Source organism: Bidens hawaiensis, unplaced genomic scaffold (assembly GCF_021521415.1).
Source record: "Bidens hawaiensis isolate Kalapana, Puna unplaced genomic scaffold, B.hawaiensis_p1.1 tig00020807_1, whole genome shotgun sequence".
In the NCBI taxonomy this organism is placed as follows: domain Eukaryota; kingdom Viridiplantae; phylum Streptophyta; class Magnoliopsida; order Asterales; family Asteraceae; genus Bidens; species Bidens hawaiensis.
The window spans coordinates 348,488-373,726 of record NW_027493207.1 but is presented as its reverse complement, the minus strand read 5'-3'; the positions used below and the strand labels follow the sequence as shown (position 1 = coordinate 373,726).

Here is a 25,239-nt window from a genome sequence, read left to right as displayed (position 1 = left end):
ACCATTTCACTAATAGTTTGAACCAAAGCTGGAAACGAGAGCATAATTATGCTCGATATGATCTTTTTGAACATATGCATTATTAGTTTATTACTCAAAAGCGTTTTTACTTAATTAAGAAAATGATGTTCATTTTTTTGTAGATAAAAAATTATGAATGAAATGGTATTCACTTTCTGGTAGTTGAGTCTTTGTTTATCCTTGCAACAAGACAATTGATGAGTAGCAAAGTTAAGCTTGATATTTCTTTGAACCGGTTAGGTTTAATGTTATTGTAGAACTGGCGATTCTCATGCTTTAAAGACGAAAACTTGGATTATGGTATTCCTGATTTGGCAGGAGAAGGAGATTCTGTGGAACGAGAACCTAACCAATTAAATGTGAAGCGTGATTGGCCTTCACAACTCAGGAAGGTTATTATTGCAGTTAGTTGGTACTTACCGTTGTTGTGACGGTTATGAATGAAGCCAACTATGTTGTTTTCAGGCTGCAGATGCTATATTTAGTACCGAACCATGGACCGTCCCATGGACAGCTAAGACCATTCTTCAGGTTCAACCGCTTGCTTTTATCGTTTATTACTTGAATTCTCATATAATTTTCTCGTGTTGACAACCAACTGTCACGTCAACCAATTATGTATTGTTCACTTCAGTTGGGAGGTGTAAACAAGCCAAGCCCGAGCTCGACATGGCTCGATCTCGGTTTGTTAGTTGTTTTTCAAGCTCAGGCTTGGCTTGTTTATTAGTTATTAATTAATTTATATGCGTTTTCTTATTATTTTATATATTTATTTTGAAAAAAACTTTAAACCAGCCTAACCTCAGCTCGAGCTTGTGTAGCATCTTAAACAAACCAAAGCTCAGCTGTGGAGTGTGAAATAATAAATAGAAGTCCAAAAGATGTAATACTGAAAAATACCCAAGGCTCGTTAAGGCTCTCTACGAGCTTAAATGAGCTTCCCATACAAGGCTCGAGCTCGGGCTAACTTTAATAATGCACAGGTGATGCTTCTTTGGATAGCTTCATTCTGGTTGGTAGGGTCTTGGATAATACCATTGTTAGCACACGTAGCCGGTTTCAGAAAAGAGACCTTAACATACAGAGGCCAAGCATTATACAGTCTTTTGACAGACGTGGCAGAAGGCGTTGCAGGGATTGCAATTCTCCATCGCTGCCTCGCACCGTTTCGTCCTCTTTCACATGATTGGTTTAAATTTAGCTTTAAAGGAATATGGTTATTCGATGTTGGCCTAGGATGTCTAATGTTCCCATTGGTCAACTGTCTTTCACAAGTCAACCTTAATCTACTGCCAATGCTTCCTCTCGCTCCAGTAACGGTATCAAATGTTGAGCAGTCAATCGTTGCACGGGATCCTGTGGCGATGGCGCTTTATGCAGCTGTTGTCTCGGTTTGTGCGCCGGTTTGGGAGGAGATTGTGTTTAGAGGGTTTCTTCTCCCCTCGTTGACGAGGTACATGCCTTTGTGGTGCTCGATATTGGTGAGTTCTTTAGCGTTTGCATTGGCTCATTTCAATATGCAGAGAATGTTACCGCTTGTGTTTCTTGGGATAGTAATGGGCACGGTTTATGCGCAGTCAAGAAACTTACTGCCGTCAGTGCTTTTACATGGCCTTGGGAATGCATTTGTTTTCATAGATCTTATGAAGTAGTTTTTCTCATACGGCTCAATTTGTTATTTATTTTTATACTTCTTGTACAAAGATACTGCTTGGTGTTAAAATTTATATATAATTTTTTTTATTATATTTCAGTGCATGGAATAATATTATCGAATAATGTGACATTATGGTTAATTTTACTCGTACATTGGAGTTTCCCCGAACCCAAAATCATATAAAAAACTTAAATTAACTTCGTATTTTGGGGTTTACTATTCATCTTCTATCCTATATTTTTAGTGGATGTGGGTGGAAAAATGGTATTGTTTAATTGATTATGAAAATGAGGAATTGGATGTATCACGTTTGTAAAAAGTGAACAAATTTTCGGGATAATTATGTATTTTAGTTAAATTATATTAATGAGATCGGGATTCCAATGTATATGCTCTAATCTAAACCAAACTATGGATATTTTTTTTCTTCACAATTTGCAAATCGCTTGTGATCGTTACGTTTGGGGTTGCAAATAAGCCGGCCTAGCATAATGGTTCACCCATTGAAGTCAAGCATACTCATCAAACTTGTAATTCATATGAACCCAGTTAGTCGGTTACAGATTCAGTTAATGTGATTTTGTTGATGCTCACTTTCCTGAAAGCCAAATAACTACACTGCTATGGTTTTATCATTTATGCGACTTCTTGTTTGACACTAGATGAAACCCTTTACCCATGGAACCACTATAACCACTCCTCACAATCATCGCCCGTCTTCGCCCATAGAAAAGGATATTACATCATAACAAAGGTTCCCTTGGTTTGACTCGTGATATATTTAAATTGTTTCAACAAGTTTCATGAACTAACAGTGTATAATAAGTGAATTCAAAATACCAAATTTCAGCAAGTTCCATGACCTACCAGTGTTTGTAATAAGTGAATTCAAAATACCAAATTTCAACAAGTTGCAGAAGAAACAGAGAATGATAAATAAAAATATCAATTCCCAAAAGCAGCTAAGCAGCAACAGTAAAGAAGTAACTACTACAAAACTTAATTCACCACTTGCATAAGCAGCAACACGACTCATATATCGGCTTTCACTACGATTCTTTTCCCTTGTTCCTTTTGAGATTTTTCTTCCTTGTCTCGAGCGTTTCCACATGTGCCCTTTTCCTTTCGTTTGATATCTGAAAAAGCAAACCAATGTTATTATGTAAATGTGAAATGCTAGATAACTATAAACAAAAAGAACCACTTTCGGCCTTTCTTAGTATGAAGAAGATGTAACATATCAACTACGCTTCTAACTATTTAATATATTAAACTTACCAACATGGCTTACAAAAGTCCTCTCTTTTTACGGGACATTGAAACCATGGCCATATTCTCATCATCTTCAACAAGCTGCCGTGTAGACGGGCCCGCTTCATCTTCAAAATTGTTTTTAATCTCATCGATATTAGAAGTTTGGGCGCGCTGCATTCCTATCATTTCCTTCTTTAGTTCTTCATGATACTTCTTTTCTTCAAGTGCCATCTGAAGCCACCGACACGTTTAATAACACTTTCAATAAAAAGAATTTATTAAAAAAAAAGTAGCAAGTAGCAACCTTTTGTTTTCTTTCAGCAGCTTCTTTAGCTTTTGTCCTGTCAATGACCCCTTCAGCAAGTAGATTCTGGGCACTCTCAAGACCATCTTCTTCGCCACCAGGCATTGGAAGGATTTCTTTTCTCGCAGCTGACTGAAGCCTTTTTATGGTTTCTGCATATTCAGGTACACACCCCTCTGCTTCATCGTCAACAAATGGTGACAAATGTGGCGGTAGAACCCTATTGAACACAAAATGTTTTAACATCCAAAACATTAACTAATCTATATACTCTCTAATAAAAAGCTAGAAGTTTTGCCACTTGTCACTCCCACATTAAACCTCACCTCACCATATATAACAAATTTATAATAATAAAATAATAGTTACCATTTTTAAAAAAATTTATACTTCAAAATTTGTTAATTTAATATTTACTTCCTTTTTTTTGAAAATTTGATATTCATAATTATTTATTACTTTAGAATTGTTATAAAGACTATTGTACAACGACTGTATTAATAGTGTTTAACGGGATTATAGTTTCTTGTATACCAATTATTTATTAAATATTGTATTTTTTAAAAACTACCCGTGTAATACACGAGTCTCAAACTAGTCAAAGTAATAAAAAAGAAGGGTTTTTTGGAACCTACTTCCCAACCATGTACTCTTCAGTAGGTAGTATGATCCGTGCATTTATGCAATCAAATACTCATTGTGGCTGAATATAGTCTCTTGAAATAAACCGGTGGCTTTGAGTCAGCCTGTCCACAATCTACAGAAAAACACAACACATGAGATAGTGAAATATTGTATTTTAAATAGGATTCATGACAATCATTAAACATACTTGATAGTTAATGTCCTGATTAGATTCCTCAAACGGAGCTCCATCACCATCCCACGAAACCACACCACCAAATGCAGTAATCACAAACAGTACTGATTCCCGTGGAACCTAAAAAACCAAACAAACGCACATTTTAAAAATTGTTGCATGTTAAAAATAATAAACATTAATCTTACCTCACGACCCAAGAAAAATGTTTTATTTTGAAAGAGTGTTTTGCAGGCTTTTGAGTCTTCATCTTCTTCAATATCATCAGTAACATCTTCAACAAGGTGCATTAATGCACCAGGTTCATTAGCAGGAAGTTGGTCCTGAACTTGTGCTAACCTAAGCTCAGATTCTTCATCATTTGCTCCAACTGCTCGGTCTTTAGCATCAGCGTATCTTGTCAAAGCATATAAATCTACACATAAAGTTTAAAGATTTCAAAAGAGTTCTCAAGCAACAATTTAATCATGTTATAGCAAGTTCAACTTCTTACCTGCTGCTAAAGCTTTCAATCGAGGATCAAGAATAGGAGGATACTTCAACTTAATTGAATGATAGAGTCTAAGATTAACAAAACCAAGGAGAGTCTGCATATCAAATAAATGTATACATAAGTAACAGTTAAATAAATAACCAGAGTATGAAACTTTGATGATCACAAACCTCATAGAACTCCAAGAAGGTAAGCATAATCTTATAATCCACATCTTGAGGCATGACTTGCTGTAGCGCATGAGGAGTCAACCATGTCACTTTTTGACCTTCAACTTCAAAATCATTGTACCTGATAATAGATTCCTTTCACTGATATAAAAGCCTTTCGCAGTTTATGTGTGCGAGAGATGTATGCTTGCCACTCGAGGCTTAGCCTAATGAAACATATATATACCATTATAATTTTTTATTAAAAGAAAATCATTATTATTGTATCAATGTGACATCACATACCCTCTACAGTTATGGATTCTTTTTGCTTGAATATTTTCCCTTTCTATAGCAGGTAGTGCAGCGAATAGATGTACCATGGTGAGACAGTCATCCAAATCTCTTAATGCATCAATGAACTTTGGATATCTAAAGCCAGACACAAAATGCATATCAGAAAGTGACAGACTAAAAGAAACTAAAAGCAGCAAGTAAAAAGGTTAAAACTTGGATATGCTAAACACCAACCTCTCTCGAATAAGCATATCAAGAGTATAAGTAGGCTTTCTTGTCAACAACCGCTCAGCAAGATCCTTGTTCTTCTTAGACACTGCTTTCTTGACTTTTTTCTCATATGCTCGCATCTCACGAAATTTATCAAGAAGTGGCTCGTGTTTAAGAAACAAGATATCCTTCATGTGATAGTAAGTATGGTGGTTTCCCTTCACCTTTTTCTTTGGATCCCGCGGGAACACGCCTTTGAAGATACATAGTCTCCTATTGAGTTGAACATCCAAAAACATTAAATATTGTAGTTAAGTCATATATATTAAACCAAGTCCATTCATTAATAACTAAATGTCGTCACAGAAAAAAGAGAATGTGTGTGTAAAATACAATCAATTTCCTATTAGACATCATGTGGAGCTTCACTTAAGTGTTTCTAGAACATATGTTGCCTAAGAGTCTCTAAATTTAAGAATAACAACCTCAGTTGCACTTATTAGCAAGTCTTCTTCCCCTAAAAGGGCGCAATCAGGATGTTCATATTTTACGAAAGAACATAAATGTACTTTCTGCTGAATAGTTCACAAACAGATAGCATTTCCTGCTTTGTTTTGTGTATTGTCATGCTATTCATTTTGGAACCAAGTCATTGATTTGTTACACTAAACAGGGCCAGTTTTAAGTTTCATTAACGAGTCAAATTTAACTTGGCAATGGGTCATTTATAATTTTAATTTCATACTAATGTTTCAAGATATCTAAATGTACAAATCATGGTTTTCTTTTCCAACAACTTTTTATAACAATACCATACATTTTTAACTAACTAAAAAGTTTCAAATTTATAATTAACCGCAGTTTGGAATCATGGCCAAAGTGTATCTGAAAAGGTTTAAGTGACTTATAAATTGTTCTAAAGCTAGTTAATTAATCAAATACAGATAGGATCTAGATGGAATCAAAATCAATACCTGAAAACAGAGAGGCTGACTTGAAGGTACTTAACAGCTTGAGACCTGGTGATGTATCTAGCGGCGTTGCCTTCCTTCTTCTTCTTCCCCTGTGCAGCAGCAAATTATAAGTAAATTCATCAACATAACAGGTTAAACGCTCGAGTTCGTAATGTGATGTGAGCTTACGGGCCTGTACGGCATGGCTGTTGATAAAAGTCTGCTGTTGATTTATATTATTCGGTGTATATAATATAGGCATATTATAGCCATGTCCATGAGCACCTGGGCCAGTTCTCCAAAGTTATTGGGCTTTTTTGTTTTCTCTTACTGTTTATTATAAACGGGCTAGCCGGTTACCTTTGTTTTATACCGGTTAAAAACATTTTTTACGACCTGCGTTTATTGAATCTTTATAAAAGAAAACGCAAATAAATAAAATAAAAAATTGTATCAGAATATATGTAGTAATTGTTTTGTCACATAGAATTCGGTGGACCACATTTTTACATCTTGCTATGTCACGACTGTGGTGTGATAAAGAATTGGAAAGTGGTGCAACGTTCAGCCTTTTTAGGTTAAAGGAGTCTAAGACTTAATTGAGCTTGTAAAACAGATTCCGAACGTGGGGTATAAAAGAAAAATGGTATTTTCCATTGTTATAGTGGACATATGGTGCTTATGGAAGGTTAGAAACGAGTACTTTTTTGTAAACAAGCCAATTGAGGTTGTTAAAGTGCTTGAAAACATAAAGGTTTTGAGTTTCTTGTGGATTAAATTATGACGATATGTATTAATCTAGATGGGATAGGTGGAAATCTTTGGTTATGTAACTCGTTTCCGGTTCTATTATTGGTGCCAGTCTTTGCTACCGTCTCGGTAGGAATAGTTGTAAAAAAAACAAAAATAAGTAGTCCAAATATGCCAAAATATATCAAAACTTAGTTAAGTAAATGGAAAACGGAAAATCCAATTGTGATGAGTATATGATCAACTTAAATATGCAAGCAACACATTTCAAACCTTAATTAGACGGCTGAAATCGTTGCATTATTCCCTCAACTATCATCTAATATGTGCTATATTGCTATTGCCTTATGTCTCATCTAATATGTGCAAATTTCTTATACATTTTGGTTATATTCTTGATATCAAAAACTTCGAATAGGTTCCATTGAAGTTGAATAGAAACAATTAATTGACATAGTCAAAGATAATATGTACAAGTGTTTGATAAACTTGTATAATTCGGTATTTAATAAACAAACATATAATATAGTTGTTCTTATCCAAGAATGAATATGACATCTAAAAAATATGTTACGGGCACCAATATTCCGATTTATCATTTTCTGCTTTCTAGCCCTAGAACTTTTTCCGCTTTATTCCCCTTTTGTTTTGGCTTTATTTTATTTTATTTATATTTGTATTTTTAAAGTGTTCAATAGTAATTACTTTTGTTAATTAGTCTCCTATGTTATTTTAACCACTGAAGTCTGTATTTCTTGTATTGTTATAAAAGAAAAAAAATTGAAGCCGGTTTACTGAAGAGGTCAAAATTAAATACTAATGAAATTTCAAAATTACAAATAAAGGTAATTTATAAAACCATTAGTCTATAATATATTCTTACTTAATAATGTGACAAATTAAACAATCCAAAACATGGGTGATCAAGATGTAAGTGTAAAATTATTAAGAGAAATGCAAAAAAGAAAATCTAAACATGAAGATTAATTTATAGGATAAAAACCTACGGCAAACATAACAGAATCGCAAGAAATAAAAACAATATCCTAGTTGAAAGATAAATCCATTTGGTGTATAATACCATGTTTACCTTTTTTTATATTGCCAAACAATATCCTTTTTTATAGGGCCATAGAATAAGACACTATGTTCATAATCATTAAATATCAAAAAAATAGAGTAACACCATTAAGAAAAGTAAAAATGAAAACCTTCAAAGTAACATCATGAAATTGTTTTTAGAAACTTTTTTGAAATCACATGCATTTAGAAATTTTCTTTAGTTTGTATGACATACCACATAGCAATTGAATTATGTGAGGTCGGAGTGATTATTCTAAGTTGTTTTCTTTGTGGGAATGGGAAGCCCGGCTAGTATCAATAAATTATATATAATTTTTATGCCTAAATTCCCTTTTACAGTTTTTATTGGATGTATCATTTCCCTTACTAAACTTGTCACATCATCTCTCGACTTTTACTCACTAAGGGTGATTATTTAGTTTGAATGACATTAATGTTTAGCCTCACCCTATATTATAACCGGTGTTAAAATGTCGAATCTATCTTCATCGTTATTGAAACTTTAGTTTGTATGACTTTTACTCACTAAGAGTGATTATTTAGTTTGTATGACATGCATGCTTAGCCTCACCCTATATTATAACCGGTGTTAAAATGTCAAATCTATCTCCATCATTACTAAAACTAAAATTGAAAACTTCGTTATGCTAGAATCATACCATTGTCTGAAATTTATACCTTTGTACAGTTTAAAGGATATTAAGATAAGATCATTCTCTTGCATTATTACAACTTAGTAATTAAAATTTTCAACATTTGCTAATAACCCACGCTAGCTTATTAGCCACAAACCCGAAATAGAGGTAAGGCAGCATTCAGTCTGCACATTACGTGTTGTTTGGAAGACAATGAGTTATAATTATTTAATTACATATGTGCAAGTAACATGAATCTGGTTACAGATTGCTTTTGTCCTTAAAAGACCATTTGGTTTGGAGTCTCTTTCTTCTTTATCTTACCAGGATTCATGTCCATTTACCTCCCAACAGCCTAGGGGGACCAGTGTCCGGCTTTTTTGTATTTTAGAGTTGGCTGAGTATATAATATGTTAATTACCATAATTTGGTTACACTTTATTATTTCCTACAATTCAATATTTCATCCAGGGCTCTGCTTGTAGAAACAGTATGGATAATCAAATGTCTTAGCCATTAATTTCAACATCTTTTTCTGGTTGTTTTGGTCTATTAAAATTTTTTATTCTCAAGGGTCCTCTTTCCTGTATACCACACAACTACATTATAAAATATAAATTTTTTGGATTATTTTCCTAATGTTTGAAAAATCATTTGGTAATTTTCGTTCATAAAATCATAAATGTCTTAATTATATAATGTCTTTATTATTTGATTATATGACATGAAAATTCTCATAAGATGAAGATAAGTATCTATGTCTCAACTTATGCCTGTTTATGGTTTATACTTTACATTATCAATATATTTTTAAGGTAAGGGACCAATGCCTGATCTTTTCTAATACTAAAAAACATAATATGCGACATTACAACATGTGTAGGGTTCACATTTGTCGTTTATTTATTATATATTATAGCAAGGACCACAAAATAATTGTGTTTTTATTGTTATATATAGTTTAGGATATCCGTTAAATATAACCACCACTTCCACACTTTGAAATTTAAACTGTTGGCACTTAGATTTTGTTTCATCTATGGAAGATTCACAACCACTCTCCGTTGAGAGTTTTTCATACACTTGGTTAGTAAACCGAAACCCGTCCCTTGATAGCCCGAACCGCTCCTTTAGACTCTCGTTTGATGGCTCGTCTTTCATCGAGATGGATCCTAACCTTACACCCTCCAAACGATTTCTCGTTCATCAAGATTTTGATTTCAAAGTGCCAAACTATCAAACCCCTATGACTCTTGTCCATGTCGATAAGCTCATCTCAAATGGCATCGTGGTTCCTTCAAAACCACATTGTCCTATTCCTGTTTCTCCGACCACGCAAAGGGAAGGGCGTTTTCGTAAAAGCCGATCAGTGTCGTTACGTAAGTGTAACAAGTTACCAAAAATAATAATTCAAAAGTATTTGGACTTGGTTAGGCCACTTTGGTGCAGAATGACACGTGGACGGACCGAGCATAGTAGCAAAGTAAAGGGAGTCGAGAATTGGGAATGTTCAAGTGCTTCGGGTTCTAGGACAAGCGGGGCAGATAATCTTAGAAGATCTTGTGATTCGGAGAGCTCGATTCATGAGGCGGTTGTACATTGCAAGAAAACCATTGGTATGAAATTATGAATTAGGGATATTGATACTTTGTAAAGTTGTTGATTTGAATTTTGATATAATACATACAATCAAGGAAAGGAAAATGTATATATTTGCATATGCCTAGGCAAATATATATGTTTGTAAAGTTCATGTTGCAAAAACATGTTCATCGGATGTAATGTTGGTTTTTGACCGATGATCGATGTCGGTTTTATAATGTTGCTTAACTATTTTCATGAATCATATTTTTGGTACCAAACAAGTGTTATTGACATATATGTGACTTGTTGTAACTGTATATATAATTGAGAGTTGTATGTATCAAGTGTGAGCTTTGATTGGCTGAGGACTCCAGCTGTTGTGACCCACACCAAAACAAACAACTAAGCAAAGGTTTGATAGGACCACAAGCACAATCACGTGGAATGTAAAATCAACACTTTTATAGTTCATGTCCCATTTTGAGAGAGACCATTCTACTTCCACAAATTAAATCGACAATGACAAAGTTCCATCACAAGAACAAGCGCCATGACAGAACTAATAGTAGGGCCGCTCCGAGAAAGCAAAAAAAATTTTGGGCCGAAAGTAAAAGAAGTATTTTGTTGGGTTTAAACAATTTAATTTTTATGTGGGTTTACTTGGTTATAAACTTTTGTATAAAAATAGGATTAACATGACTCAAAGGAGAGTAGAACCCACAACCTTTGGGTTGGGTGCCACTAGACCAAGCTAATGGTTATCTAATTGAGTTTAAACAATAAATATACATATTGTTTTAATAAAAATACATATAATTTATAAATAAAAAAAATCGGGCCTACGGGGTGTCGGGCCTGTGGCCGTCGACCACCCGGCCACACCTTATGGTCGGCCCTGCCTAGAAGTTGTATTTGTGGTTGCTTTATGAGTCAAATTAAATGTTGCCGGTCACATGTTGAGATAAATTAGAGGTCGTCTTTAAAAGGTTACGGTAGAAAACAATTGGAAGCAAGATTTGAACAAGAGAACACATTAATGTTCTATGAAAAATGAGCATGTTTCAACTCGAGTTAACTCATGGGAGTTTATCAGTTTGGATACAAGATATTCGGTTTGTTCGAATTTGAAATTTTTTTTCTGCATCCGAAATTAGAATTGATCCGAACTCAAAGTAATTTAACCGAACCGAATTCAATTAGGACCGGTCTAAGTTGAAAACTGAAAACCCCGAATTTATCCTTACAAACCGAAATTTTCAAGTTGAATACCTAACTCCCAAGCAAAATGATAATGAAGAGCTATATGTCGGCCTTAAATGAATGTGTAATATGATTAATTAGATATGTCAATACTCATGAGACTATGAGAGTAAATGGGTAACTGGGTCGGGCTTGAAGTAATTTCATTAGAATATTAATTCTAAGATCACACGTAGTTAAAGCTATGCACACCCGGGTATTTTGCGTTATGTGACGCCTAGTCAGCTTTTGAGTATTTTGCAAAAAGTGAGGGTAGTGGGACCCTGTAAGGCCCCGAACCCGGTGACCCTACTTTAGCGTCGGATTTACTCATAAACACAGTTCTTCAAATCAGAGTTTATTAAAACTTTTCGCGGAATATAAAACATCAATCATTTGTTACAAAACATTAAATCTTTTCTTTGATACCATAACACAAAACTTTATATTCAAAACATCTTTACTTCTTTCTTCAGATGCCAGCCGTTCAATCCATGCCATGCGTCATCCTCTTGCTAGCTCTGTAATCGGCTCACCTGCGTGCATACTAAAAGTCAGCTACGCTGAGTGAGTTCTAGTTAATCAGGTATCATACAATTTATTCCCATATATTACTTCCCGTATCCGAAGACACATATTACTACCTTAACCTTGTATAAATATCCATAGGAGGATCGTCACGTAATATTTATTAAAAGAACCATTACCATTACCCTACCATATATAATTTCTATAGGAGGAACACTATACAATCCATAGAAGGAACACTTTACTATCCATAAAAGGAACACTATACCTTCCATAAAAGGAACACTATACCTTCCATAAAAGGAACACTATACTTTATTATTTAATATCCATGTAAGGAGCTAGTCACTTCCCTTGACGATGCGTGCAATATCCGAAGATCGTTCACGTACCGTCAAGCAATCAACCGTATCGATCACATATACCATACACGGCATACACATAAAATTATATCCTTTCGTTCATACTTTCTTACTTTCTTTTGTATTATCTTACTTTCATATCTTACGTTATAAAGAGCATTACGCCCCACATTCCTCGAGTATTACTAGGGCTCGGTACCCTCATCGTAACCATACAACCATACGTTATCATTTCTTTCTTCTACTATCTCTATCATATTCATACACATAAACCTACATAACATACTTACCTTATTCTTAGCGCTGCAACCTGACAGTACGTGCAATATCCGAAGATCGTTCACGTACCATCAAGCAATCATTCATATATTTCACATTATCCATATAAGGCATACACTTATCTCTTAGGATAAGTGTATTAACAAACATATTGAGTATGCACACAGCCCCGAAAACGTAACACATAAATGGGGCTAGAAACTCACCTGAATTCTGCTTCTTTTTCTGATAGCTGTAAATCCCTTCTCTATCTGAGCTCGGCTGACTGTACAAGTTACACGTATCAATACTCGTCTGATCTAATCTGGTGGCCTAGTATTAGCTTACTTTAACTTATCGCTTTATAATTTATTTTCTAATCAAACTTGGCTTTAGGCGAAGTTAACCCTCGGGCGAACTTAGCTCTAGGCGAAGTTAACCTTAGGCGAACTTAGCTGTAGGCGAAGTTACCAGCTAGGCGAACTTAGCTTTACAGTGAAGTTGCCATCAGGCGAACTTGGCTTCAGGCGAAGTTATCATCAGGCGAACTTGGCCTCAGGCGAAGTTCATCGCGTTGAAGGCGAAGTTGCCCAGATGAATGCGAAGTTACCCAGACAGCCGCTGTTCGGTTTCTTTCCAGCATTTTGAGCGTTTTTAACACCCTTGCTATGGTTCAATATCACCCACTACACTTCCCGACCATCTTCGGTCGCTTATACACTAAAAAGCTTGGATCTTTAAACCTTAAAGGTCAAGAATCATACCTTTTTGGGCTTGTTTGGATCTCGTTTACTTGCTTATCACCACTAATCGCTCTCTCTCTCACTCGGGTCTGCCGGATCTGCCCGGATCTGCCTTCGGTCCGGCGGCGGTATGTGTGTGGTGTGTGTGTGTGTTAGGGAGTTTGGTGAAAATGAAGATATTTTGGGATTTTGGGGGTATTTATATCCCTGAAATCTCATTCTCATTTAACCCATCTCAATTAATCCAAATCCATAACCAACGTCCATTACCCGACACTAGCCCGACCCATACCAACTCCTATTCTTTTATTTATTTCCTGATAACCCGAGTAAACTTTCCCTCTATTATTAAGTAATATAATTAATATTATCTTGAAATTTCGGGATGTTACAAGTCTTCCCTCCTTAAAGATGTTTCGTCCCCGAAACCTAACTTATTCCCTATAAAAGGAAAACTTCCTATATTTACACGCTTTATTGAATCGCCTTCGTTTTCTGTGTTACCCTTCTTACTTCCGACTTTGCAGTCATCGAATGGTGGTCATGTGTATTAGCTATTTAAGGTAGCTTGTCCATGAGGCCCTCAATGTACCAAGTCTCGTTTCGATCTTTAAGAGGCTTTGTCTTATATCATATTAATGCTAAAGCCTAAGTCGACACTCTATCACAACACGTCAATTTATCAGGACTAACATGCATTCAGACAATTTGTACCATAATTAATAAACACCAGTCTAAATTTCAACATAAAACAACACGCATCGAGTCATCAATAAGTTACACATAGATTTAATACTTATGGCTAGCATCTAGCCTTCTTGAATGGCTTCTCTAAGCATACGGAGGAATCTGTTAAACCTCAAGCACTCTTCTCTCCTTCATGTCCTCCCTTTGGCTTCTTGCAATCCCTTGCTAGGTGCCCACGTCCTCCACAGTTGTGACACCTATGGTAATCATTACATTCCCAAGAGGAATGTCCTGCTCTTCCACACCTGTAACAAACACCTAATCCCTTTCTGCACTCTCCGGGGTGTCTCTTCCCACATTTTTCACAAGCAGTGAACCCCTCTTGCCTTGCCTTCTTTTTGCGTGGATCCACCTCATTGGCTTCCTCTGGTTCTGGGGTTGGGTTCTTTTTCTTCGGTTCCATCTTCTCCCCTTCACAGTTGGCAAGGTCCTCATAAATCATCTCGGCCAATTCCACGGCCGAGTCAAATGTTGCGGGCTTACTAGACTTAACCAAAGTGTGAACATTCCGCGGAAGTCCCCTTACGTAACACTTGATCCTTTTAGCTTCGGTGTTCACCATGTCAGGTACCAACCTAGACATGCGGTTGAATTCAGTAGTATACTCCCGTTGTGTCATCTCTCCCGCTTTCAAATTCAGAAACTTCATCTCCACTCTTTCAACTTCTGTATCAGCGCATAACCTCTTCATCACCATGTCCTTTAGGTCATTCCAACTCATCGCCTTGATCTCTTCACAGGTCTTCCTCTGCTCCACACTCTCCCACCAATACATAGCCTCATCTTCAAAAGATTGAGTGGCATAACCGACAGCTTGGTCAGGACGGCACTCGCTAATGCGGATAACCTTATCCATGGCGGTTATCCACTGAAGAGTAGCGATTGCGTCTCCTAAACCAGTCAGCTTAGGCGGGTCACAACCTTTGAAGGACTTATAGTTGCAACCGCCTCGGCCCCTCTTCCTATCATCATCTTTCACAGACTTTACCTCACTCGAGTCACCCCTTTCCCTCTCGTCATCCTTTCTATTATTACCACCTGCCCCTTCAACGGTTCGTTCACGGCTTCCAGCAGATCCTTCGGGATTCAGGTTCTTCACAGCAGCAACTACAGCTTGAACAATGGCTGCTTGAACCGCAGGGCTAAGTTGAACTTCTTCGTTGTTGTTCTGGTCTCCTCCAGCGGCGCTCCCTTCATCTTCGGTGTGGGAAACTTCTTCTACCGAGGGTTGCCGGACAAGACGAGGCCTGCCACGACGTCCAGTGCGACCCCCAGTTCCCACAACTTCTCCAGCTCCAGCCATCAGTATTCTTAAAGGGACAACACAAACATCATCACTCAAGGAACTATTTAGTACAAGGATAGCAAGGCTAACAGGTAATAACAGTGGCCAGCTGTGACTAGCTGATCACGTTGCTTTCCGTGTCCTATTTGCTTCCCTTTATGAGTCTATTTGTGCTGGTTCTACTTAAGCAGTTAGTCAAATCAAACAATCAATTACTTCTATCCTTATCGTTCACGTATCTTTTCTTTCTCATTAACATATATCATTTAATCATACACCTTACCTTTACTGATTTTTGCATGAGCGACACATGGCATTCTTGAACTGGCATCTTCTTTCTTTTCTTACTTAAATCCCATTCTCTGTTCGAGTCTAAGCATGTAGGATGCTTAAATCTCTCGAACTTATGCTCTGATACCAACTTGTAAGGCCCCGAACCCGGTGACCCTACTTTAGCGTCGGATTTACTCATAAACACAGTTCTTCAAATCAGAGTTTATTAAAACTTTTCGCGGAATATAAAACATCAATCATTTGTTACAAAACATTAAATCTTTTCTTTGATACCATAACACAAAACTTTATATTCAAAACATCTTTACTTCTTTCTTCAGATGCCAGCCGTTCAATCCATGCCATGCGTCATCCTCTTGCTAGCTCTGTAATCGGCTCACCTGCGTGCATACTAAAAGTCAGCTACGCTGAGTGAGTTCTAGTTAATCAGGTATCATACAATTTATTCCCATATATTACTTCCCGTATCTGAAGACACATATTACTACCTTAACCTTGTATAAATATCCATAGGAGGATCGTCACGTAATATTTATTAAAAGAACCATTACCATTACCCTACCATATATAATTTCCATAGGAGGAACACTATACTATCCATAGAAGGAACACTTTACTATCCATAAAAGGAACACTATACCTTCCATAAAAGGAACACTATACTTTATTATTTAATATCCATGTAAGGAGCTAGTCACTTCCCTTGACGATGCGTGCAATATCCGAAGATCGTTCACGTACCGTCAAGCAATCAACCGTATCGATCACATATACCATACACGGCATACACATAAAATTATATCCTTTCGTTCATACTTTCTTACTTTCTTTTGTATTATCTTACTTTCATATCTTACGTTATAAAGAGCATTACGCCCTACATTCCTCGAGTATTACTAGGGCTCGGTACCCTCTTCGTAACCATACAACCATACGTTATCATTTCTTTCTTCTACTATCTCTATCATATTCATACACATAAACCTACATAACATACTTACTTTATTCTTAGCGCTGCAACCTGACAGTACGTGCAATATCCGAAGATCGTTCACGTACCATCAAGCAATCATTCATATATTTCACATTATCCATATAAGGCATACACTTATCTCTTAGGATAAGTGTATTAACAAACATATTGAGTATGCACACAGCCCCGAAAACGTAACACATAAATGGGGCTAGAAACTCACCTGAATTCTGCTTCTTTTTCTGATAGCTGTAAATCCCTTCTCTATCTGAGCTCGGCTGACTGTACAAGTTACACGTATCAATACTCGTCTGATCTAATCTGGTGGCCTAGTATTAGCTTACTTTAACTTATCGCTTTATAATTTATTTTCTAATCAAACTTGGCTTTAGGCGAAGTTAACCCTCGGGCGAACTTAGCTCTAGGCGAAGTTAACCTTAGGCGAACTTAGCTGTAGGCGAAGTTACCAGCTAGGCGAACTTAGCTTTACAGTGAAGTTGCCATCAGGCGAACTTGGCTTCAGGCGAAGTTATCATCAGGCGAACTTGGCCTCAGGCGAAGTTCATCGCGTTGAAGGCGAAGTTGCCCAGATGAATGCGAAGTTACCCAGACAGCCGCTGTTCGGTTTCTTTCCAGCATTTTGAGCGTTTTTAACACCCTTGCTATGGTTCAATATCACCCACTACACTTCCCGACCATCTTCGGTCGCTTATACACTAAAAAGCTTGGATCTTTAAACCTTAAAGGTCAAGAATCATACCTTTTTGGGCTTGTTTGGATCTCGTTTACTTGCTTATCACCACTAATCGCTCTCTCTCTCACTCGGGTCTGCCGGATCTGCCCGGATCTGCCTTCGGTCCGGCGGCGGTATGTGTGTGGTGTGTGTGTGTGTTAGGGAGTTTGGTGAAAATGAAGATATTTTGGGATTTTGGGGGTATTTATATCCCTGAAATCCCATTCTCATTTAACCCATCTCAATTAATCCAAATCCATAACCAACGTCCATTACCCGACACTAGCCCGACCCATACCAACTCCTATTCTTTTATTTATTTCCTGATAACCCGAGTAAACTTTCCCTCTATTATTAAGTAATATAATTAATATTATCTTGAAATTTCGGGATGTTACAGACCCCCCTCCCCCCGCCACCACAAAAAAAACGTCTCTCCCTCATCCCCCTCTCTACCTCTCTTTCACAAAACCCTCAAAATTCGTGTCGTCCTACGTTATGTAGGAAACACTAGATCAAAACGCCAAACTTAAAACGCCAGGGGGCGGTGTTCCCCGGCGTTTTGGCCTCAAAACTCTTCAAAACGCCATAGACTACGGATGGTCTAAGCATTAGGCACAAAAACAAACTCACAATTGTCATATGTACATACAAATCGAATTCGGTTAACCAAACAAAACAAACAAAACGAATTCAAAATTTTATTTATCTGATTTAAAAAACCAAATTTTAAATTCAGATACGGCTAGTGTTCAAATCGAAAACCGAATTTGCAATTGGGAGTGGTTTTTTTGGTTATTGATATGTTTCGGTTTACGGATTTTTTGGTTTTTTTTCCACACCCCAGGCTAAATGACTAGGTTAAAATTTAAATTCTTGATAAGTTGATAAAGGCTAAAATAATAAGCTAACAACGATATGTAATTTGCAAGTTTGAGTAAATACGTAGTTAGTCGCATACAAGCGTTACAGGATATGAATTGATAAGCTATACGAGGGTCAATAATATTAGGTGTATTTATTTATTTATTTATTTTTGGTGTGTGTAGAATTACCGGGTGTGGGCTTTAGCCCGTTGGTTACATCCGTTGGTTACATGTGGTGTTCGAACCCACCCCAGCCGGGTTATCGTCTATTCAGGCCCATAAACAAATTATATGTTTCTGCTTTCCGTTCCTAACTTCTTAAGATCGTGAATCGTGAATCCATATGAATAATGTTTTTCGTCCTACTATCCTAGTTATTTTTTTAAAGGTAGATATTTATTATATGAAAACTGAACAAAACTATTTTTTTTAAAAAATCTATAAACTAACTATTTTAAAAGACTGTCACACAGTAATTTTTTAAAACTTTCGTTTTTTATTTATATTTTAAGTTATAATTTTGATATTTTATTTTTTTGCATTTATTTATAAGGGGTTTTTGTGTGGTCACAAATATATCTCACACTTCTTCTTTTTGTCTCCCTTTATATTTTAACTTAAGTCTAAATCTATAAACTAACTATTTTAAAGACAATCACACAGTAGGTTTGATACTTTTCAATTTTCTACATTTCAATTTGAAAAATTGGATTTAATTATCCAAATTAAAATATTAGCCGATATCTATATTTGCAATTTAACCGATAACACTAAAAAATTCTTTCCTACAATGGCACTCTTAGTATCATAATGACCAAACTGATTTCGATCACAAAATGATTTGAACAAAATGAAAATAGTTACAAGAAATTGAGTAAAAATTAAGTGTAAATATATAGTTTTTATTATGAGATTTTTCTTGAAAACTTTATAAAATGAAACTTATAGGTGTTATTGATCAAATTATTAGTATGGATTATTATCAACGACGGTCTATAGTTTGTACTATCAAAAATCCAATTTATTTAATTTTGTTTCTCAATGTCAGCTAAACTATTTCAATCTCGGATTTATATAACTTTTATTTATGAGAAAAAGAGTTTTTTTTACCAAAATAGGTTGGGTGAAAAAAATATTACTAAAATAGGTGATTTAAAAATTATTTACCAAATACGTGTTTTTTCTCTTTCTTCTTATAAATTGTCTTTTCTCACTTTTAATATTAATGGATAAGAATAATTTATAATATATTTTTCTGATTTAAGTATATATAAAAAAATATATATATTGAAAAGTAATAAAGTTCACATTTTTGTGTAAAAGTTAGTTAAGGTATAAGTTTTATATTATCATATTTTGGTTTTATTGTTATTGTTATTGTTATTATTATTATCATTATCACACTATTGTTTACTTCGTGTTTTTTTAAATATATATTAGGGATGCTTAAAATTTGATTTAAAGATAATACCAAAACAAAACAAAAGAAGTCAAAAGAATGACCAAACAATATTGAGTATTACTTTTGATATTGTGAGCTATGAGTGTCTACACTGTACCGGTACCATGGCAAACCGAGCATTTTCTGATCGAACAACATTGGTACTTGTATCGGTTTTATTGGAATCGGTACCAAATTCGTTTTAATAGTTTTCACAACCATTTTAATATTTTTTTTGCTTTGACACTATAGTATAAATTTTGTTGCGACGAAATTGTATTCAAAATAAAGTATTTTTTTATATCGCAAGGTTTACGATGCAATACAATATCGGTATTGATGGCCCAACGAATTACATCTGACTTGATAAAATAAATATCGTAATTAATATCAAGTCATTTTAATTTATAGGCCCCTTAATATGTGAAAATAACTTGAAAAAAACCATAAAAAGAATATATAGCAATAAAAACATCAAAAATGAAAAACCAAAATATAATAATATAAACCTTTTCTTTAGTCGGTTCCGTCACTTAAATTAAAATATAAATCAAATACACAGTTTTCAAAAAGTATTTGAATAATATTGAAAAAATGAGATGCAAAAGAATAAATGTGAGTTTTATTAATTTTCAATATACATATATCTTTTGTATATCTTATTATAACTATATATAATTTACAAGTTTGGTGCCGCAAGTGGCTTATTGGGCCACTTGGCGGCACCGTATTAGTCAGCGAATTTTGTCTTTTTTTTTAGTTCAGTTACTATAATAAACGTAATGGAAACTGATCAAACGTCAATTCTTTTTAGTGCTGGTACCATAACAAATTTGAAAGAAACCGGACGAGTTTGCGCAAACTTGCGGTTTTGTTTAAAGCCCATGACCGTCAACGCTACCGGACGACCCCCCCCCCCCAAACTGGCCGTTGGTCCACCTCAAATTTTTTATTTTTTCGTTTTTTTTAATTCCGGTACCGTAAGGTACATAATCAAAACCGACCAAATTCGTGTCAAGTTACCGTCTCAATGCTCAGAACCGACAATGCTTTGGTTTTACCACCGCATGGGTTTAACAACCAACTAAACATCGTCTTCAATATTTGTTTTTTTATATGTTAATTTGACGAATTAATATTTTGGGTTTTAACCCTCAAATTTTACCAATGGTGTCTATATTGTTATGAACGCAGCTGGTACTGACCGAATTCGTGTCGACTCATCGTCGTAATGTTCGGGTTTTACCAACGCCCGGGTTTTAACTTTCGGTTTTTGCCAGCTGTCGTTGCGCCGGGATGAAAATCTAGTTACATATAAAAAAAATTGTAATAGAAATTATTCTTATATTTAATAAGAGAGTGAAAATAACTTATTTTGGTAAATAGTTTTAATATCACCCATTTTGATAAATACTTTTTCAGTGGCAGATCCAATAAATTCTGCCAGTGGGTGCAAAAAACGGTCAACACAGAATTGGTCAAGTCAAACTAAAACGGGTCAAACCAAAATGGGTCAGGTCCAATGGAATTACATTAAACAAACCACGTATAGAAATGTATACAATAAATTTCTCCAAAACACAATAACGAAATACATATTAGAGTTAATAAAAACTTTTGCATGATTGTTACGGCACAAAGCGCTCTTATGTAGAAATAAAAAAATTTAAAGTTAAATAGTGTTGAATTATAAAAAAGAAATGATGTTCTAAATACTATCATATTTTGTTCTAATTTTTATAATGGTCCGATTAAACTAACAAAATATCTCACTATATTAATAACTAATTGATGAAGTGGTTAAACAATTAAATAATCTAAGCTTAATTGTTATTTTGTGAAAGAAAAAATACACTTGTGTTTGAAAAGTTTGCTCGAAAAGTTGAGTTTGGGGCACTAAAAAACCACGGATGGGGCACTTAGGGTCTTTGAACCTGATATAGTAGAAGTTTATAAAAGAAAATACGAATTTGAGGGGGTGCATACGCTCCCCCTGGCTCAATACTGAATCCGCCCTTGACTTTTTTCACCCAATCCATTCTGGTAAAAAAAAACTCTGAGAAAAATGTATTTTACTTTAGGAAGTCACAAATATGACAAATCCTTTCATCCAATGTTTTGTAAAAGGAAAAAGGCTTAGAAATTATGCAAAAATTATAACGATTAAACAAGAACCAAAGATCCCTGAACTAGACAGCTAAACATGGCGTTCTTAAGATAATATTATCCCTAATTTTTGGTAAAGTTTTATAAAGTTACAAAAACCCAAGACTGAACCCCATATTTATAAAATACAAGAAAAACGAAAGTAAAACTGTAGATTAGTGAAACTATTATATCTGGTTGAATGGAATCAATAGTACGTACAATTAATAGCTTATGATCCTATGTCAAGTCACTTTGTCTTTATATATTGTTATATTTTGTATTCATTATTTTCTGGTAAAGATTAACCTTCCTATACGTACTCCTGGATTTACCTCCTGTTTTATTTTTATTTTTATTTTTTGGTGTTAAAATCTTATAAACTGTGTTATTAATATCATAGTTTGCTTATGTTGATGGATAATGGTTGAAATTAATTTGCGTTTTGAGCTCTAGCTCCTTGATTTTATGACCGATGCAACATAGCAAGCTAATAAGATAGGTTCCTCCGATTCCTTCTCACCTTCACATAAAAGACACCATTTGATTTCATCAATGACATTTCGCTTATAGAGTCTATCCGGTGTAGCTATTCTTCCCATTCTCACCCTCCAGCCAAAAGCATTCACTTTTAGAGTCCATCCGATGTAGTTATTCTTCCCATTTCGCTTGTAGACTCCATCGTCAATGGAGTCTCCGACGGCGGCGTTTTGCCAGAATTTAAGAAGGCTGAAGACATCCATTGATTAATGTTGAGGTGAGAATGAATGAATGGATGGATGGATGGTGGGTATAATTATTACTCCCTCCGTCCCTTCGAAAGTGTAGTGTTCACTTTTAAAATTTATTAACTAATTTCCATGTTTACCTTTACACAAATACAATCATTGAAACTTTTTAAATTTTGTCTTTTTATATATGTAACGGGCATTATAGTTATTTGTCAAGCAAAAAGTGCAATAATTCAAAGTTTTTTAAAAATTTATGTTTTTCAAACCATGACTTGTTATGGAACGGAGGGAGTAATATTAGAGGGGAGAAAGCTTTCTTTTTCTTTGGTTTAATGGAAGCTAAGCTAGGGTAAGCTTTTTGCAGTCGTGGTCAGTAAGGAAAAGAAAGACGAGTCGTGTATTTGTATTTGTTTTACGTTGCATTTTCCGATGCTTATTATTATTATTAATTTATTTCTTTTACCGTTGTTATTATCAAGGTTGCAAAAGTCGCTAGCCGCTTCCAGGGCGGTCGACTAGGGAGTTGTGAGTACTCGGTCTAGGCGGGGTGTATTCGGGGAGTGCTCGGATATGGTATATTATAAAGAAATTCATTTTCCGGAGATTATATATATGTCAAATATAAAAAAGTTTACTAAATATTTTACAAAATACAAATGAAAATTACAAAAACAATCAATAACACATACATATTAGTTCAAGAACATGTCTCATTTGATGAAACATGTACCTAAACCGTAATTAAATAAGATGTTTGCGAGTTTAGAACTTCGAATCGTATGATAACAATGGTGGTTGCAAGTTTAGAACATAAATTAGGTTGCATCTTAGTGTGAAAAGGAACAAAAAACAGTGATAAGCTTTTGGAAAAATTGAGTTTTTATAATAAAAGTCAAAATTTTGTTAACACCGAGTTGGACCGCCTAGCCCGAGTAGAGCCGTCTAGGTCTGAGTTGGCCCGCCTAGGACCGAGTTGGACCGCCTAGTGCCGATTCTGAATTTTTTGACCTTGGAGAAGAAAAGCGGTGCAGTGAAGTGGTGAGGAGCGCCTAGGCGCCGAGTACTCGGCCGCCTAGGCCGAGTTTTACAACACTGGTTATTATTATTATTCAGGACTTCAAGTTTAAACTTTAAACACAAATATAATAAGGAGCATTCAAATATATTTTTTTAAATTGATTTATCCTTAAAATTTTATTGAAAATTTTAATAAAAACATTTAATTTATCATCACATTTCATTCTCTAAATCTTCTTAAAGATGAGTTTGGTACCGACCGATACCAAACTTGATATTTACAAACCTTCACACTTTAAGCTCAAGTATAAAGTAAAAAGGACTCATAACCAACCAAAACTTGTGAGGTTAGGAGGGTGTAATTCGGGTATCATAATCGGGTGAGAGGAGTGTTGTTAGTGTTTACGGTTTTTGGATAGCTAATTGTATATATGACAAGCCAATATAATCTGAAAACTAAAGCTATCTGATAGATACTATATGTTAATATATATTGATAGATTTCACATGTTTTCAAAATAAAAAAAAAGACCTACAAGACATGTATAAATCACTAAAAATTCAGAAAAAGGTTCATATATCATATGGTAAAATTTTAAGGTGACAATAATTGGAATTTTGTAGCATCTTGTTGATCATTCTTATAATAGTAATATCAAGATAACGCTATAAGATCTAAATGTCATAGTGTTACATTATCTATATTCTATACTAATGTAGTAATGCATAGGAAAAGAAAAGTAAGCCACTATGTAATAGTAACTTTTGATTTGAAGAATTGCTTAAATTAAGGCTAAAAACACCTTTTTATTAAATAAATGGTCTAACAATAGACAAACTTAAAGTTAAAGGGCCGTAAAAGAAATTTCCAAAAAAAAGGAGAAAAAGGAAAAGAAACAAAGCGTTTATTGGTAAAACTAAAAGACCCAAAAAGAAAAGACTTGTGAGACAAATGAAAAAGGGAAAGAAAAGAAAGGTTCTCAAAGGATAGGGTCAGAAATAAAGTGTATGTCAAAGTGAAGGGGGTTGTGTTGTGAGGTGACTTTTGCTTTTCTTTATTTTTTCTCTCTTTTTTGCCACTACTTCTAGATTTATTTATATTCGTATAGTACAGCGATTCTATAGCATTGACACACCGACTTCTGTGACAAGACAAATATGAGAAAACGAATATGTGTTCAGTAAATAACTAAATAAAAACCGATAAAACAAAAAGAACTAAACATCAATGATTAACGGCCTTGATCGGTTTTAATTTAATTTTCACCGATTTTACATGTAAGTTTAATCCATAATCTCGTAAGCAAACCAATGAATCTCACATACGTAGTTAAACCCATCATTTACACACTCAAATATATTCTTTTAGTTTTTTTTTATGTAGAAATTAACTTAGATGTGACGGAATACATACTCAAACAACATTATGTGACAATATTATAAATAACTTAGATGAATTTGTAAATTAGTTGCAAAATTATCAAAGGTATGACTTATGGGCTAATTACATTACTAAATTGTATGTATAATATGATATGATATAGAAATTTGTTCATTTTTGGTATGCATGGAATAATGCTTTAGAAAAGATAAAAATGAAAATATGCTTTGTTTGAAAAGAATTTAAAAGTGGAGGGGTGGAAATAAAATTGAGGGCACGCCTAGTC

At 34.9% G+C, this 25,239-nt stretch overlaps 2 protein-coding genes and 1 pseudogene across 3 annotated transcripts in view; 2 read left to right on the top strand and 1 right to left on the bottom strand.

Moving 5' to 3' along the window:
* The window catches only part of LOC143561828 (pescadillo homolog), a 95,040-nt pseudogene that overhangs the window by 14,357 nt on the left and 55,444 nt on the right, over positions 1-25,239 (bottom strand). Inside the window, exon 3 of the transcript XR_013140382.1 lies at positions 6,180-6,224. The product of XR_013140382.1 is annotated as a pescadillo homolog (transcript). The remainder of the gene's footprint in view (positions 1-6,179; positions 6,225-25,239) is intronic.
* Positions 154-1,673, top strand: LOC143561820 (uncharacterized). The gene is made up of 4 exons (XM_077049795.1): positions 154-165; positions 279-413; positions 487-552; positions 1,005-1,673. Exons 1-4 carry the CDS (start codon positions 154-156, stop codon positions 1,671-1,673), a joined length of 882 nt encoding a protein of 293 aa, XP_076905910.1.
* LOC143561829 (putative membrane-associated kinase regulator 6) lies at positions 9,583-10,481 on the top strand. Its single transcript, XM_077049800.1, has one exon. The coding sequence runs from the start codon at positions 9,666-9,668 to the stop codon at positions 10,254-10,256; it is 591 nt and encodes a 196-aa protein (XP_076905915.1). The 5' UTR covers positions 9,583-9,665; the 3' UTR covers positions 10,257-10,481.

Excerpts from the sequence above, each read along its gene's own strand:
- LOC143561820 (XM_077049795.1), top strand. Across the intron at positions 414-486 it reads GGCCTTCACAACTCAGGAAG|GCTGCAGATGCTATATTTAG; the intron begins GTTATTATTGCA and ends TGTTGTTTTCAG. Across the intron at positions 553-1,004 it reads CAGCTAAGACCATTCTTCAG|GTGATGCTTCTTTGGATAGC; the intron begins GTTCAACCGCTT and ends AATAATGCACAG.
- LOC143561829 (XM_077049800.1), top strand. The coding sequence starts at position 9,666 with ATGGAAGATTCACAACCACTCTCCGTTGAGAGTTTTTCATACACTTGG.